The following is a 14,165-nucleotide window of genomic DNA, read 5'->3' as shown; positions in this document are numbered from 1 at the left end:
AATAATTGTGGCCCAGCACTGATCCCTGATCAAGCGCTAATCAAGAATAATTAAAACAATATATTCAGAAAAGTTCATGTCATTAAATGCAAATTTTGTAGAAGAGAATGTTAGAACAAACAGGTTTCCTGCGTTATAACAGAGGTTTCATTTCAGATATTTCTCATTTGGGATGGTTTGAGGTCATGGAAGACTATATAAATACAAGCCTTCTTTTCGCTGCAGTCAATCTTCTTCTTATATTTTTTCTATTGATAAATATACATTATATTACAAGGCATTGCAGTGAGCAACTATTGCATTTTTTTGTGTGCTTGTAATATTTTGGGTTTTTGCTTTAAGTTAGCTCTTTTCCTTGGGTTCAATGCTACAGAAAAATCGTGTAAATTAGCTCTCATGCTCAAATATCGCACCGTGTCTTTACATGTCCAATATTAAGGTAATTATGGTGAGCCCAGAGGTTGAACCGTTATCACCGTGTTTTGGTTTACAGGTTACATCATTTGACATCATATCATCTTCTTAACTTTGAAAAAGGTACATCAAACAGTGGCGCAAGAGACACACACAAACACACACTTTTGCCCTATAGAATTCAGAAACAGAAAATAATGGAAGCTGCTCAATGTGAACCTTCAGAATACGGTTTCTGATAACTTTACACACCACTTCATTGCCTGCCGATCTACCACAAAGCAACAAACAGATGGCTTTGAGGAAGCCAGTCTCTGTTGTTGAATTGCAACAAAGGAATTGTTAAAATTATATCTCTCAAACATAATGATAGTTACCAGTAAAATGCTTCTACATAACCCTTGGAAAGATCAACAGGAATTGGACAGCTTAACCACTTCCTGGGGAAACAGATTAATCTGTCCAAAAACAGTGGATGATTGATAAATCATGTCTCATCCAACAATAACAGCACTAAACACTTACATATCAAGACTTCCCTGGACTAAACTTGGTTTCTGGCCTGTCCCAATGTATATATAACCAGACAGAAACATTTTCTCTAAGCAAATAAATTTAATCCAGGGTGCACTGTGAAAAGCAGGACAGAAACCAAGAACATAATCCATTACAAGCAGAAGTGTTTTTTTTTAAAATGGAGGAGTCTCAACCAATATTTGGTAATAATTTTTTACTCTTAAAGAAAAACCTGCATTTATATAGCACCTTTCACAAACTCAGGACATCCCAAACCATTCTGAAGCCCATGAAGTATGTTTGAAGTCACTGTTGTAATGTGGAAAACACAGTAGTCAATTTGCAGACAGCATGGTCCTACAAACAGCAATGTAATAATAACCAGATAATCTGTTTTTAGCGATACTGATTACAGGATAAATATCAGCTACAACACCAGAGAGAGCTCACCTGGTCTTCTTTGAAATAGTGCAATGGGATCTGTTATGTCCATATACAAAGTATATGCGGAATCAGTTTAACATCTCATCCAAAAAGCTGATATTTTATTAAAACTTAATAGTATTCACTTCTGATTAACAAAATGTTTTGTTGTGGGTTTATAACGTTGCATAGAATTTTTGGACATCTAGCGATGACCAGTTTGTTCTGAACGCATTTTGAACTGTTTGCTTACCTGAAAGACCTCGGCTTTCTCTTCAAAGGTCATGGCGATATACTTGTAGTCAGCATAGGCCCAATACCGAGACCGGGGAAAAGCAGCGAACAGTCCAGCTGAGACATCAGATCCACCATGAAGCCAGACTAAGAACTCCTGCAGTGTGGCCTGTACATACTCACAGTGTGTTTCAAACTGAGGAACTAGGGAAGACAAACATTTAAGGTGACTGAGCTATGTACAGGAAAGTAGCCCTACCCTAGTTTTATGAGTATTTTTGTGCACTGTATTTGCATCTAATGTGCCATTTTTACCTCAATGAAATAGGAATTGATAGACAATGAAAAACCAAGGTTCATCCAGTTCTCATTCTACCATTCTGGTATTCACATGATAAAATGATAACGAAAATTGTTGACAAATCTTAATAATAAATTGCTATTGATTAGACTATAACAGATCTAATCCAAACGCAAGAATAACTCCCGTGGCAAAGAACATTGGGAACCTTACATTCAAAACCACTGTTACTGCAGGCAGTACATTATACTTACGAGGTCATGTCTCAAATTACTCATATACTGCACCGCAAAATGTTATTTTCTGTAAGAAATCTACCTGCTTTGTGTCTGAATTAATTAATACTAATGCTTTTTCATCTCTCGACGGCATCTTTTACTTAGATTGATCACTCGCTCACTGAAGTATTGTTTCCACGCTTAAATACATCCAACCTTCTGGAACACAAGACATTATTCAACAACCGTGTCAAACCAGTAATGTTTATGGTGTCAAACTACCATTGTTTTTCTGATATATTATGTCCTGTAGCACATCTTAAACTCTCTCCCCATCAAAAAAAAATCATCAGTTAATGTTCTTTAGTATCTGGAGCAGAAGGTTATTAAACAACAGTGCTCAGACTTCAGCCTGCACATTAGCAGCAGAATACTTAACATTTGGAAAGAGGTAGGTGAAAATGTGCTTTGCATCATTAAAATAGAAAAGTGAGCCACATTACAAAAAATACCCTTGGGTCTGTTGATATGAAACTATTTAAAAGGCAGTCTGAATGTCACAGAAAGAGAGGTCAACAAAGGCATACAGATTTAAATAGGTCAGAGTCCTTTCCAATCAGACATTTCTCAGGATTATTTGTGATGTTAACACACAAAAATTTACACTTGTTAAACAAGCGACAACTAATGCTGCAGCCAGCTGAAATACCATTGTCTAACCATTCCATGGTGCCATTCATAGAAAGAATGGCGAATTATTGATGTGAAATTTAATTAGCATCCAAATTTAATATATTTTTTAAAAAAACACAACACCAAATAAGAGGTAAAGCCGGTTGTGGCCAAACAGTGAAATGAGCACTCTCAGTTCAGTCCCCAGTGAACGTGGTACCACCGCAAACAACTCTCTCTAACTGCATTCATGAGTATTAAATTGCCAATCTCATTCAAAGAGCTCACAGGATGGCTGTTAATCAAAAATGTTACAGGTACTCTGGTGGAATAAGGAACACACTTTTGGGGTTGGATCTGCAGCACATTCTGTGCCTAACCGATGCTATAGCTGACCTCTAAATGTGGAAAATGAGTGCTCAGCATAGAAAAAATTCATTTCCCCAGCATTTATATCCCACACTTTGATGAGTACAAAATTCACAAGAAAACAATTTAAATAAAACCATTTGCCACAATTAATATGTTGTTGTCCCTGGTATCTGTTGAACCCAGTGAAAATTGCAGCCCAGCTTTTTCCTTCAATGGGTCAGAGATCTCAGTTACCGTAAAGACATTGACGAAGTAACTTGATATTTAAAACAAAAACAGAATTACCTGGAAAAACTCAGCAGGTCTGGCAGCATCGGCGGAGAAGAAAAGAGTTGACGTTTCGAGTCCTCATGACCCTTCCACAGAACTGAGCAAATATAAGCTGGTTTAAGGTGTAAGATGTGCTACAATTTTATCTGTGACATCTTTTGATTATCTGCTCCTATCACTGCTTGCTTGTCCCTACAACCACACCACCGCCACCCCCCCCCTCAACTTCTCTCCCCCACCCCCCACCTTAAACCAGCTTATATTTCACCCTTCTCCTTATATTCGCTCAGTTCTGTAGAAGGGTCATGAGGACTCGAAACGTCAACTCTTTTCTTCTCCGCTGATGCTGCCAGACCTGCTGAGTTTTTCCAGATAATTCTGTTTTTGTTTTGGATTTCCAGAATCCGCAGTTTTTTGTTTTTAACTTGATATTTAACTATATGTACAGGCATTATTTAAGCTTCTTCCATATCAGTTTATACAATTTTTGTTTAGTGCAGTTTTATTAGCCTAGCTTCTTAACCTGTTTACATTGAATAACAGGCACCAAGCAAATGGCATCAATAATATATTGAGAAATAGTTTTATTTTATGCATTATTCATGTCATAGCCCTTTACTAAAAGAGATACGCCTCATCAACTGTAGTTATACTCAAGGATCATTGTGTTTTTATTAGACATTCCCTACAAATTCTGTTACAACTAATGTATTACACAAATCATCTTTTTCCTCATATAATATTAACCGGTATCAAGGTTATACTGCATTATGGCACATAATCATGTCCCCTAATTCATTACTCCCTTAAAGGACAAGGTGGGTCTACAATTGTCCTTCGGTGACCTGTGGCTGTTAACAGAAACCCATGAACTAGTGAGAAGCTATGCTTAGCTTCAGTACCTGTTTGATTCACTTGCTTGCGTCCTCACTCTCTCAATCTCAAAAGGTTGATGGTTCAAGTGCTGCAACATTTCAGCACAAAATACTGACAGTCCAGTGCAGTACTGAGGGACTGCTGCACTGCCCAAGTTGCCAATGCTGAATGAGATATTAAACCAAGGTTCCACCTGTCTCCAATGGTTCAGGTCGACATTAAAGATCACAAGGTTCTATCTGTAGAATGGCAAGAAATTCTCCTAGAGTCTGGGTCAACAATGCTTCTTCAATCACCACCAAAAAAAGGTCAATTGTCTTCAGCTTATTGCTGTTTATGGGATCTTACTGTGCACAAAACAGCTGCTGGTTCACAAGCATAATAGCATTGACTGCACATCAAAATAATTCATCATACATGAAACATGTTTACAGGGCTGAGAGATATCCAATGCTGTACAAATACAAGGTATTTCCTACCGGTATGATTCATGGCTAGGAAATTACCTCCCTTACATTTTAAATTATCAACTCTGGTCAATTTGTTTTTTATCCTTCAATATTTGCCTTGTTCAAATCTAAAACCCTTCCCTTCTCAAAACACAATGTGAAACTCAAAAATATATTGTCACAATTTGAAAAAGGTTCCTTTACTGTCAGATTGTCAAATAATTCTGATTTGTCACTCAATCATTAAATCGAGTATGACCCATCAGTTCAGAAGAGATTCAATAGCATAGTGGTTATGATACTAGTAATCCAGAGGCTTGGACGAATGATTTGCAGACATAAATCTAAATCCTCTCACAGTAGCTGCGGAATTTAAATTCAATTATTTAATTAAATAAAACAAATCTAGAATAAAAAATCAATATCAGTAATAATGGTCATGAAATTGCCACATGGTTGTTAAAAACCAACTTACTTCACTAATGCCCTTCCTGGAAGGAAATCTGCCATCCTTCCTAGGTCTGGCCTATTTGTGGCTCCGGCAAAAACTTGCTCACTGATGCCGAGTCAATGGGAATGAGGGGTGAAACTCTCCATTGGTTAGTCTCATACTGAGCACAAAGGAAGATCGTTGCGGTTGTTGGAGGTCAATCATCTCAGCTCCAGGACATCACTACAGGAGTTCTTCAGGGTAGTGCCTTAGGCCTAACCATCTTCAGCTGCTTCATCAATGATCTCCCTTCCATTATATAGTCAGAAGCGGGATGTTCGTTGATGATTACACACATTCTGTTCCATTCACAACTCCTCACATACTGAAGCAGTGTGTGCCAGAAGGCAGGAAGACCTGGACAATATTCAAGCTTGGGCTGATAAGTGGAAGTAACATTCATGCCATACAAGTGGCGGGTAATGACGATCTCCACTGGAGACACTGGCATAGTGTTAATGTCACTGTACTCGTATTCCAGAAGCCTAGTCTAATGCTCTGGGGACATGGGTTCAAATCCCACCACAGCAGTTGGTGGGATTAAATTCAATTAATGAAATCTGGAATTGAAAGCTTGTCTCAATAATGGTGACCATGAAACTATCATCAATTGCTGAAAAAACCCATCTGGTTCACTAATGGCCTTTAGGGAAGGATATCCATCATCCTTACTTGATCTGGCCTACATGTGACTCCAGACCCACAACAATGTGGTTGACTCTTAACTGCCTTCTTGCAATGGCACAGCAAGCCACTCAGGTCAAGGGCAATTAGGGACAGGCAACAAATGCTGGCGATGCCCATATTCCATTAAAGAATAAGGAGAGAATCTAACCATCTCCCCTTGACATTCAATAGCATTACCATCTCTAACACCAGCCACATAAATAGTGCAGCTAGATGAGAAGGCCAGAGGTGGGAATTCTGTGGTGAGTAACTCACCTCCTGACTCTCCAAAGTCTGTCCACCATCTACAAGGCAGAAGTCAGGAGTATGATGGAATACTCTCCATTAGCTTGGATGAGTGCAGTTCCAACAACATTCAAGCAGCTCAATACCATCCAGGATAAAGCAGCCCATTTGAGTGGCACTCCATCAACAAACATTCACTCCCTCCATCACTGACGTACAGTGGCAACAGTGTGTACTATACACAAGACTCAAGCAGCAACTCACCGCTGCTCTTTCCACACCCGCAAACCTCTACCATCTCATAGGACAATGCTGGAAAGTGGAATTAGGCTGGGTGGCTCGCTTTTCAATCAGCGCAGACACAATGAGACAAGCGGCCTCTTTTTGTGCCGTATGCTTTCATGACTCTATGACAAGGGCAGCAGACACATGGGAACACCACCACCTGCAAGCTCCCCTCCAAGCCACATGCCACCCTAGCTTGGAACCATATCGCTGATCCTTCACTGTAGCTGGGTCAAAATCCTGGAACTCCCTTCCAAACAGCAGTGTAAGTGTACCTACACCACATGGACTGCAGTAGTTCAAGGAGGCGGCTCACCATCACCTTCTCAAGGGCAATTAGGAATGGGCAACAAAATGCTGACCTGGCCAGTGACACCCACATCCCATGAAAGATGGAAAAAAGGCCCTCAGCATTGCGGTTCTCTCTTCCCTGCCCTCTGAAATGGCCTAACAAATCACTCGCTTGCATTCAAGAAAGCGCTTTACCACCTTCTCAAGGGCAATTAGGGATAAGCAATAAATGCAGTGACACCCACATCCCATGAAAGTTTTCTTTTTAATTCAGCCTTGAACACATTCTAGGAATTTATTGCGTCTAATACCTGAGCTGCTCTGCTTCACCAGTCTGTGTAGAAAATTAAAATCTGTGTGAAAATTTTAATGCAGTAATCAGTATTAAATTAGATTACAATGGTCTACATGCATCACAATACAGCCCGTAACCTTGACAACGGTTTAAAGACAGTTGAACCAAAAATGAAGCTGAAGGGTCAGTGGTTCCATCAGAATTTAGCATAAAAGGCTAATGAAAATATTACAAATGACCCAAGTTCTAATGATGACTGCTGCTGATGAGATGTAACTAACTTCCTGGAAAAGGTCACATTGTACAATTTCTAAAGTGATTTGGAGAAACAAATCCTGTCTCAATAAAGCCGTTAAATGTGCTTTGGTATAATTCACATGCTGACTGTTTCTTCCACAAGAGCAAATTACCACAGTTAAATCTATCAATACTTAGTCGGCAGCACTCTCACCTCTGAGTCAGAGGTTGTGGGTTCAAGTCCCACTCCAAAGTCTTGAGCACAAAGTTCTAGGCTGACACTTCAGTGCAGTACTGAGGAAGTGCTGCACTGTCAGAGGTGCATTCTTTCTGATCAAACCAAAAACTGAGGCACAATATGTCCTCTCAAATGGATATAAAAAATCACTTGGCACTATTTCAAAGATGATCAAGGGAATTCACCCCACCCCAGTCTTCTGGCCAATATTTAGCCCTCAATCTAAGTCACTAAAACAGTTTATCTGGTCATTCCTGTTTGTGGGATCTGGCTACACCCAAATTGGGCACTTTGTTTCCTACATTACAACAGTGATTAAGCAACAAAAAGTGCTTTGTTGGCTATAAAGTGCTTTGGAATGCCTTGAGATCAAGACAGGTACATAAAATACAAGTCTCTTTTCTTCCTTAATGCAATGGAGCAAAGGGAAGAATATGGACAAAATGACTCCGCGGCCACACAGGAAGCAAGGCTGATATTCAGAGGGGACTGGAAATTAAACTGGAGGTGAAGCGCAGGCCAAGTTCAGCTTCCCTTCTCTGCAGAACAGGGCTTATCGCTTTTCTGATGCTGCAACCAAGTCACAAATTCATCATTTGGACACAACTTCACTGTTTATATAGCTGCGTGAAGAAGTTGAAAAGTTCATGTAGACAGTTAAGCACAGTATGTTGCTAGAAAATTTCATAACTGCGCAACTCCTAAACACCCTCAAATCAATCCTTCCTCCAAAAAGCCATTAGCTTTTACAACTACAAGTGGTATCCCCTAATTACTGCTCTCATCTGCCCTCTTACTTCTTTCTAATTTGGCTTATTTTGCACTGCCAGTTCATCTCAGTTCTTTAGTCTTCAACTAAGTTTAATTCCCAGTGGAATTCCAACAAATAGTAATGCACATTCCCATCAGGGGTGCCAACTCTCCAGGAATGTCTCAGAGTCTCCAGAAATTGATGACTAATCTCCAGGCCAACCAAGGAGAAAAGCCAGAACATCATTAAAGTTTTCTTTTTTGTTTATTAGTTATAAAAATGCTGTTTGGCAGACAATCGAGAAACATCCAATCGGGTAACAGGCTGCTCGTTTGCCAAGCGTGACACTATGAGAATCACTATGAGAATGTTGCAGGTGGGACAAACAGGGGAAATTGGAAGGAAGAAGTGAAGTGATGGAATCTCCAGCAATACATCAAACCAGATGTCCGCCACCTTAGTTCCATCTCGTTACTCTCCACAAAGAGGTTTCCATCCCCAGCCAGGCCACTGGAGAAAGACATCAAATATGGAATCCAAACAGCTCGCCAGAGAGAGGCCCAAGGCAACATCTATATGATTACAAGCAGCCAACTATACAAAGGCTCCCTTTGGGCACAGAACCTCAAGAGCAAAAATGGAGGCCACGGGTTTCCACTTTCCAAAAAGGGAGATGCGCAAGGATGTGCACATTTTCCTAAGATCAGTCTCCATTTTTATAGAAGAAAATGCTCCTTCTCCCCAATATTTCAACTCTTCTCAAAGGAGAGAAACATTAATTTTAGCACTAGCCTGTAGAACCTAGGTAGAGTTCCCCTCTTTGTTAGTCCACTATGACAACAGCAATTACAGATAACTGCCCTTTGCACTGGAGACCAGCTAAACAATAAACAGTGGGGATGGGAAGGGGACAACTCCCTCTTGCTTTGAAAACTGTTGCTAAGCCCCAATTAGCAGTCCCAGGCTATAGTCACACACCTGATGAATCCAGGGTATAAACAGGCATGGAGCAATCAACACCATGTCTCCCATCCACCACCGCCACCCCTACACCCCACCATTTGAAAAGCAGCCATTCTCAGACATCCCCTGTAACTGATAGCAGCAGAAAACCCAAGCAGGATGAATGGGCTCCAGTGCTAAAACTGATGCTCAGGGTAAAAAAAAGGAGTCTAGGAAATTTCTCATGATTTTCTTCTATAAAAGAGGACTTTGACCAAAGCTAGCGTCACTGCACTAACGTTCCCTGTTAACCATTGGCAATCAAAGTTTCACATTGTGCTGCAGAAATGATTAAAAATATATTATTTGTTATTTGTTCAGGAGATTTTCCACTTAAGTTCCAGCTGCCAAAAATAGTCACTTGAACTTTAATCAGAGGGATTGTTAATGCTTTAAAAAAAGGAGTGATGTGCACAGCAGGTAAAATAACACAGTCAACGGAACAGGAAAGAGCCGCAACAATCCACAGAGGGTCAGAATCTAAAGGAAAGCAGCATAACTGAACCAGTGAATCAATGGAGATAGAGGAATAAAGGCTGCTTTGTTCTATAGTCTTGCCAAAGTTGGAATGTAACCCAATCCACTGCTCACAGAGCAGTGTTGTATTCTCGTGGCTCCAGGATTTGGTTCTCATCCTCCTCAAAGCAAAAGTGCTGCCTCCCATTGAAGCCAACAGTGCTACTGAGGGACACATATAGACTGCCCCCTTTAACCTGTCTGACCAGAATAGTTCAAGGAGGAAGTACAGACACAAGACGTCTGTCTCCGCCACAGCAAAAGCAAGAAAACTTAACAGGGGAAGCATATGTTAAGGAGAAGGAATTACTCTCTAGTAAAAACACTCACAGCAATTTCCTCCTCCTCAAGTTCACCCTATCACCCCTGTACTCATTGACCAACAACATCCGACAATGTCTCAATTTTAAAATCCTTCCATGGCCTCCCCGTCTGCATGACTGTAACCTTCTCCAGCCCTACCTCGCTGCTCCAATTCTGCCCTCTTGCATATCCCTGATTTTCATTGCTCCAACACTGCTGGCCGTGCCTTCAGCTGTCTCAGCCTTAACCTTTGAAATTCCCTCCCAAAGCCTGCCTCTCTATCTTTCTCCATTCCTTGGAAATGCCCTTTAATTCTTACTTCACCTTTCCCAATTTCACCTTATCTAGCTCAATGTCAAATTTTATCCTATAATGCTCCTCTCAGGCATCTTGAAATGTTGGACTTTGAGGGTACTACATAAATATAAGTTGTTGTTAGATACTAATATAACATTGCAGACACAATATATTTGGATTTTCAAAAGGTCTTTCATAAGGGGCTATGTAGCAAACTAATGACTAAGACTAGAACATGTGAATTCAGAGGGCAGTTCGCAGAATGGATAGGAAGGTAGCTACAAAATAGGAAACAGAGAGTAGGGGTGAAGGGTAGTCACTCAGACTGGCAAAAAGTGGGAGGGGGTGTTCCACAGGGATTGGTGCTGGGATCACAAAAGTGCAATTCCAAAATTTGCAGTGGCACCAAATTGGATTAATGCAGAGCACTGCATCAACATACAAGAGGACATTCTTAAAAACCCAAAAGGGAATTGGTTAAACACTTAAATGGGAAAAAAACTGAAGCACTTTAGGAAAAGGACAGGGGACTGGAACTAATTAGATAGTTCCTTCAAAGAGATGGCAGGAAAGGCAAGAGGAAAGGCATGCTGGATTAAATGGCCTCCTTCTGTGATGTATGATTCAATGATCGGACGTAAATTTGGTGTTCAATGTTGACACTTTTCTCAGCGCTAGATGTGTTGAAACATGGTGGCATTCCAACGTTTATAATTGTTTTTAGCAATCTTTGGTTTTTGCATCCTGCTATCAATCTACTCACTGTTAGAGCTTCTCATTTGTATTCAATTCGTGCTCAGATGCCACAACAGCTGGGCTACAAGTACTACCATAAAAATAAGGCAAATGTTGCTGTATGATTGTCAATAAGATTCACTCTTGGGCAGAAGGGATTGAAAAGGACACAAGGAATCTATAATAAAACGATGCTAATGCAGGCCTGTCAGCATCTGACAAAGAAAAGACAAGTTAACATTTCAGGTATAGATCTTTTACCAGAAACTGAAATTGAGCAACAAGTAAACACCTTATAAAGTATTGAACAACATGAAAGCGAGGCTTGCTTAGAATTGTGCAGCACAGTAAGAGGCCATTCATTCTGTCATATCAGTGCTGGCTCCTGCAAAGAGTCATCCAATTAGTCATCCCATGCCCTGTAAATATTTTCCCTTCAAGTATATATGAAATTCTCTTGAAAGCTACAGTTTCTTTCAACTTGCTCCATCACCTTGGCTTTCTCTGCTCTAAGGAGAACAATCGCAGCTTCTCTTAACTTTGCAATTTCCAGCTCTGATGAAGGGTCCATAACCAAACCATTCATCTATTATTACAAAGAAACTGAAAGACGTGTTGTGCATTTCCAATATTTTCAGTTTCTATTTCAGATTTCGAGCAACTGTTCCTTGTTATCAATAAGAAATCTTATAATAGGAAAAACGGACGCAGCAGTCTAGCTAATGATCTTCCAGTTTTAAATGGCAAAACTGCTGATGGATTAGAATGCTCTGAGAAGAGAGGTAACTGGGACGAGGGGATAAAGAGAGACAGAAAGGAAAAACAAACACGTCAACTCATTAACAAGATAAGGTGTTAGTTGTAGCTGTGTGTGCAGCACTCCTGCTCGAGTCAGAAGGCTGTTGATTCAGGTCCCAGCCAAAAGACCTGAGCACAAAATCTAGGCTGACACACTCAGTGTCAGTAATGAGGGCATACTGCACTATCAGTGATGCTGTCTTTCAGTGGGACAGTACATCAACAGTTCTCCCCCTCAGATGAACGTAAAAGATCCCGTGGCGGTATTTTAAAAAGAGAAGTTTTCCCAGCTACGAAAACGAAAACTGCTGGAAAAACTCAGCAGGTCTGACAGCATCTATGGAGAGAGAGAGACAGAGATAACGTTTCGAATCCGTATGACTCTTCTTCAGATCTAAAGGGAGGTAGAGATGTTGTGAAATATATACTGATTAAGGGGGGTGGAACCAGTGAAGCTGGATAGAAGGCAAGCGATAGGTGGAGGCAAAGGAGAGATGGCAAAAGATGTCATAAACAAAAGGTCAAAGAGTTGTTAATGGTGGTAGGAGGTGCTATTGGTGACACTAAGAAAGCAAAATGTGATAATGGCCGGGCCAGGGTAAGCACTCTGGAAAGTGACAGATGTTAAGTCCAGAAGGCTGTAAAGTGTCTAATCGGAAAATGAGGTGCTGTTCCTCCAGTTTGCGTTGAGCTTCCCTGGAACATTGCAGCAGGCCAAGGATAGACATGTGGGCATGAGAGCAGGGTAGAGTGTTGAAATGGCAAGCGACAGGAAGGTCTGGGTCATGCTTGCGGACAGACCGAAGGTGTTCCACAAAGCGGTCCCCCAGTCTGCGTTTGGTCTCTCCAACATAGAGGACACTGCATTGGGTGCAGCGAATAAAGTAGACTAAATTGAGGGAAGTGCAAGTGAATTGCTGCTTCACTTGAAAGGAGTGTTTGGGCCCTTGGACGGTGAGGAGGGGGGAAGTAAAAGGGCAGGTGTTGCACCTTCTGCAATTGCATGGGAAGGTACCGTGGGAAGGGGTTGAGGCATTGGGGGTGATGGAGGAGTAGACCAGGGTGTTCCGAAGGGAATGGTCCCTACCGAATGCCGACAGGGGGGTAAAGGGAAGATGTGTTTGGTGGTGGCATCATGCTGGAGTTGGCGGAAATGGCGGAGGATGATCCTTTGAATGCGAAGGCTGGTGGGGTGAAAAGTGAGGACAAGGGGGACACTCTCATGACTCTGGGAGGGAGAGGAAGGTGTGAGGGCAGAGGTGCGGGAGGCAGGTTGGACACGGTTGAGGGCCCTGTCAACCACCGTGGGTGGCAAACCTCAGTTACGGAAGAAGGAAGACATGTCAGAGGAACTGTTTTGGAAAGTGGCATCATCAGATCAGATGCGACGGAGGCGAAGTAATTGCGAGAATGGGATGGAGTCCTTACAGGAGTGTGAGGGGCTGTAGTCGAGGTAGCTACAGGAGTCGGTGGGCTTGTAATGAATATCAATGGACAGTCTTATCATCAGAAATTAAGATGGAGAGGTCAAGGAAGGGAAGGGAAGTGTCAGAGATGGACCACGTGAAAGTGATGGAGGGGTGGAAACTGGAACCAAAATTGATTAATTTTTCCAGGTCTAGGCGAGAGAATGAGGCAGCACCGAAACAGTCATCAATGTACCAGAGAAACAGTTGTGGAAGGGGGCCTGAGTAGGACTGGAACAAGGAATGTTCCACATATCCCCTAAAGAGACAGGTATAACTGGGGCCCATGCGGGTTCCCATAGCCACACCTTTGATTTGGGGGAAGTGAGACAAGTTTAAAGAGAAATTGTTCAGTAAGAGAACAAGTTCAGCCAGACAAAGGAGAGTCGTGGTGGATGGGGATTGTTTGGGCCTCTGTTCAAGGGAGAAGCGGAGAACCCTCAGACCATCCTGGTGGGGGATGGAGGTGTAGAGGGATTAGACGTCCATGCTGAAGAGGCGGCTAGGGCCAGGGAACTGGAAATTGTTGATATGATGTAGGGCATCCCTTTTTGGACACTTACATGGTTGCTTCTTCTTCCTATCCGGCCAGGGATAGGGAAGAGGACATCTGTCAGAGGTGTACTTATACAGGAGTCAATCCTAAATGGCCCAGTTACTGCTCTCCATCTCCCAAACACTTCCAATCCAATCTTTAGCATGAATGATCCCAGGTTACATTTATGTGCAATTTGGCCCGAATACGGTGGAAGCAAAAATACATTACAGTAAATCTTCATTAGAGCGCTCTCCCAATATACCACA

At 41.6% G+C, this 14,165-nt stretch overlaps 1 protein-coding gene across 5 annotated transcripts in view; it reads right to left on the bottom strand.

The window, feature by feature from the left end:
* The window catches only part of hspbap1 (hspb associated protein 1), a 79,297-nt gene that overhangs the window by 50,680 nt on the left and 14,452 nt on the right, over positions 1 to 14,165 (bottom strand). For all 5 annotated transcript variants that reach the window (XM_041200062.1, XM_041200063.1, XM_041200064.1 and 2 more), the window contains exon 3: positions 1,607 to 1,791. In XM_041200062.1, coding sequence (XP_041055996.1) covers positions 1,607 to 1,791 — 185 coding nt within the window. The remainder of the gene's footprint in view (positions 1 to 1,606; positions 1,792 to 14,165) is intronic.

Source organism: Carcharodon carcharias, chromosome 12, assembly GCF_017639515.1.
Source record: "Carcharodon carcharias isolate sCarCar2 chromosome 12, sCarCar2.pri, whole genome shotgun sequence".
NCBI lineage: Eukaryota > Metazoa > Chordata > Chondrichthyes > Lamniformes > Lamnidae > Carcharodon > Carcharodon carcharias.
The sequence above is the reverse complement of the archived record's forward strand: the minus strand, read 5'-3'. Positions and strand labels throughout refer to the sequence as shown.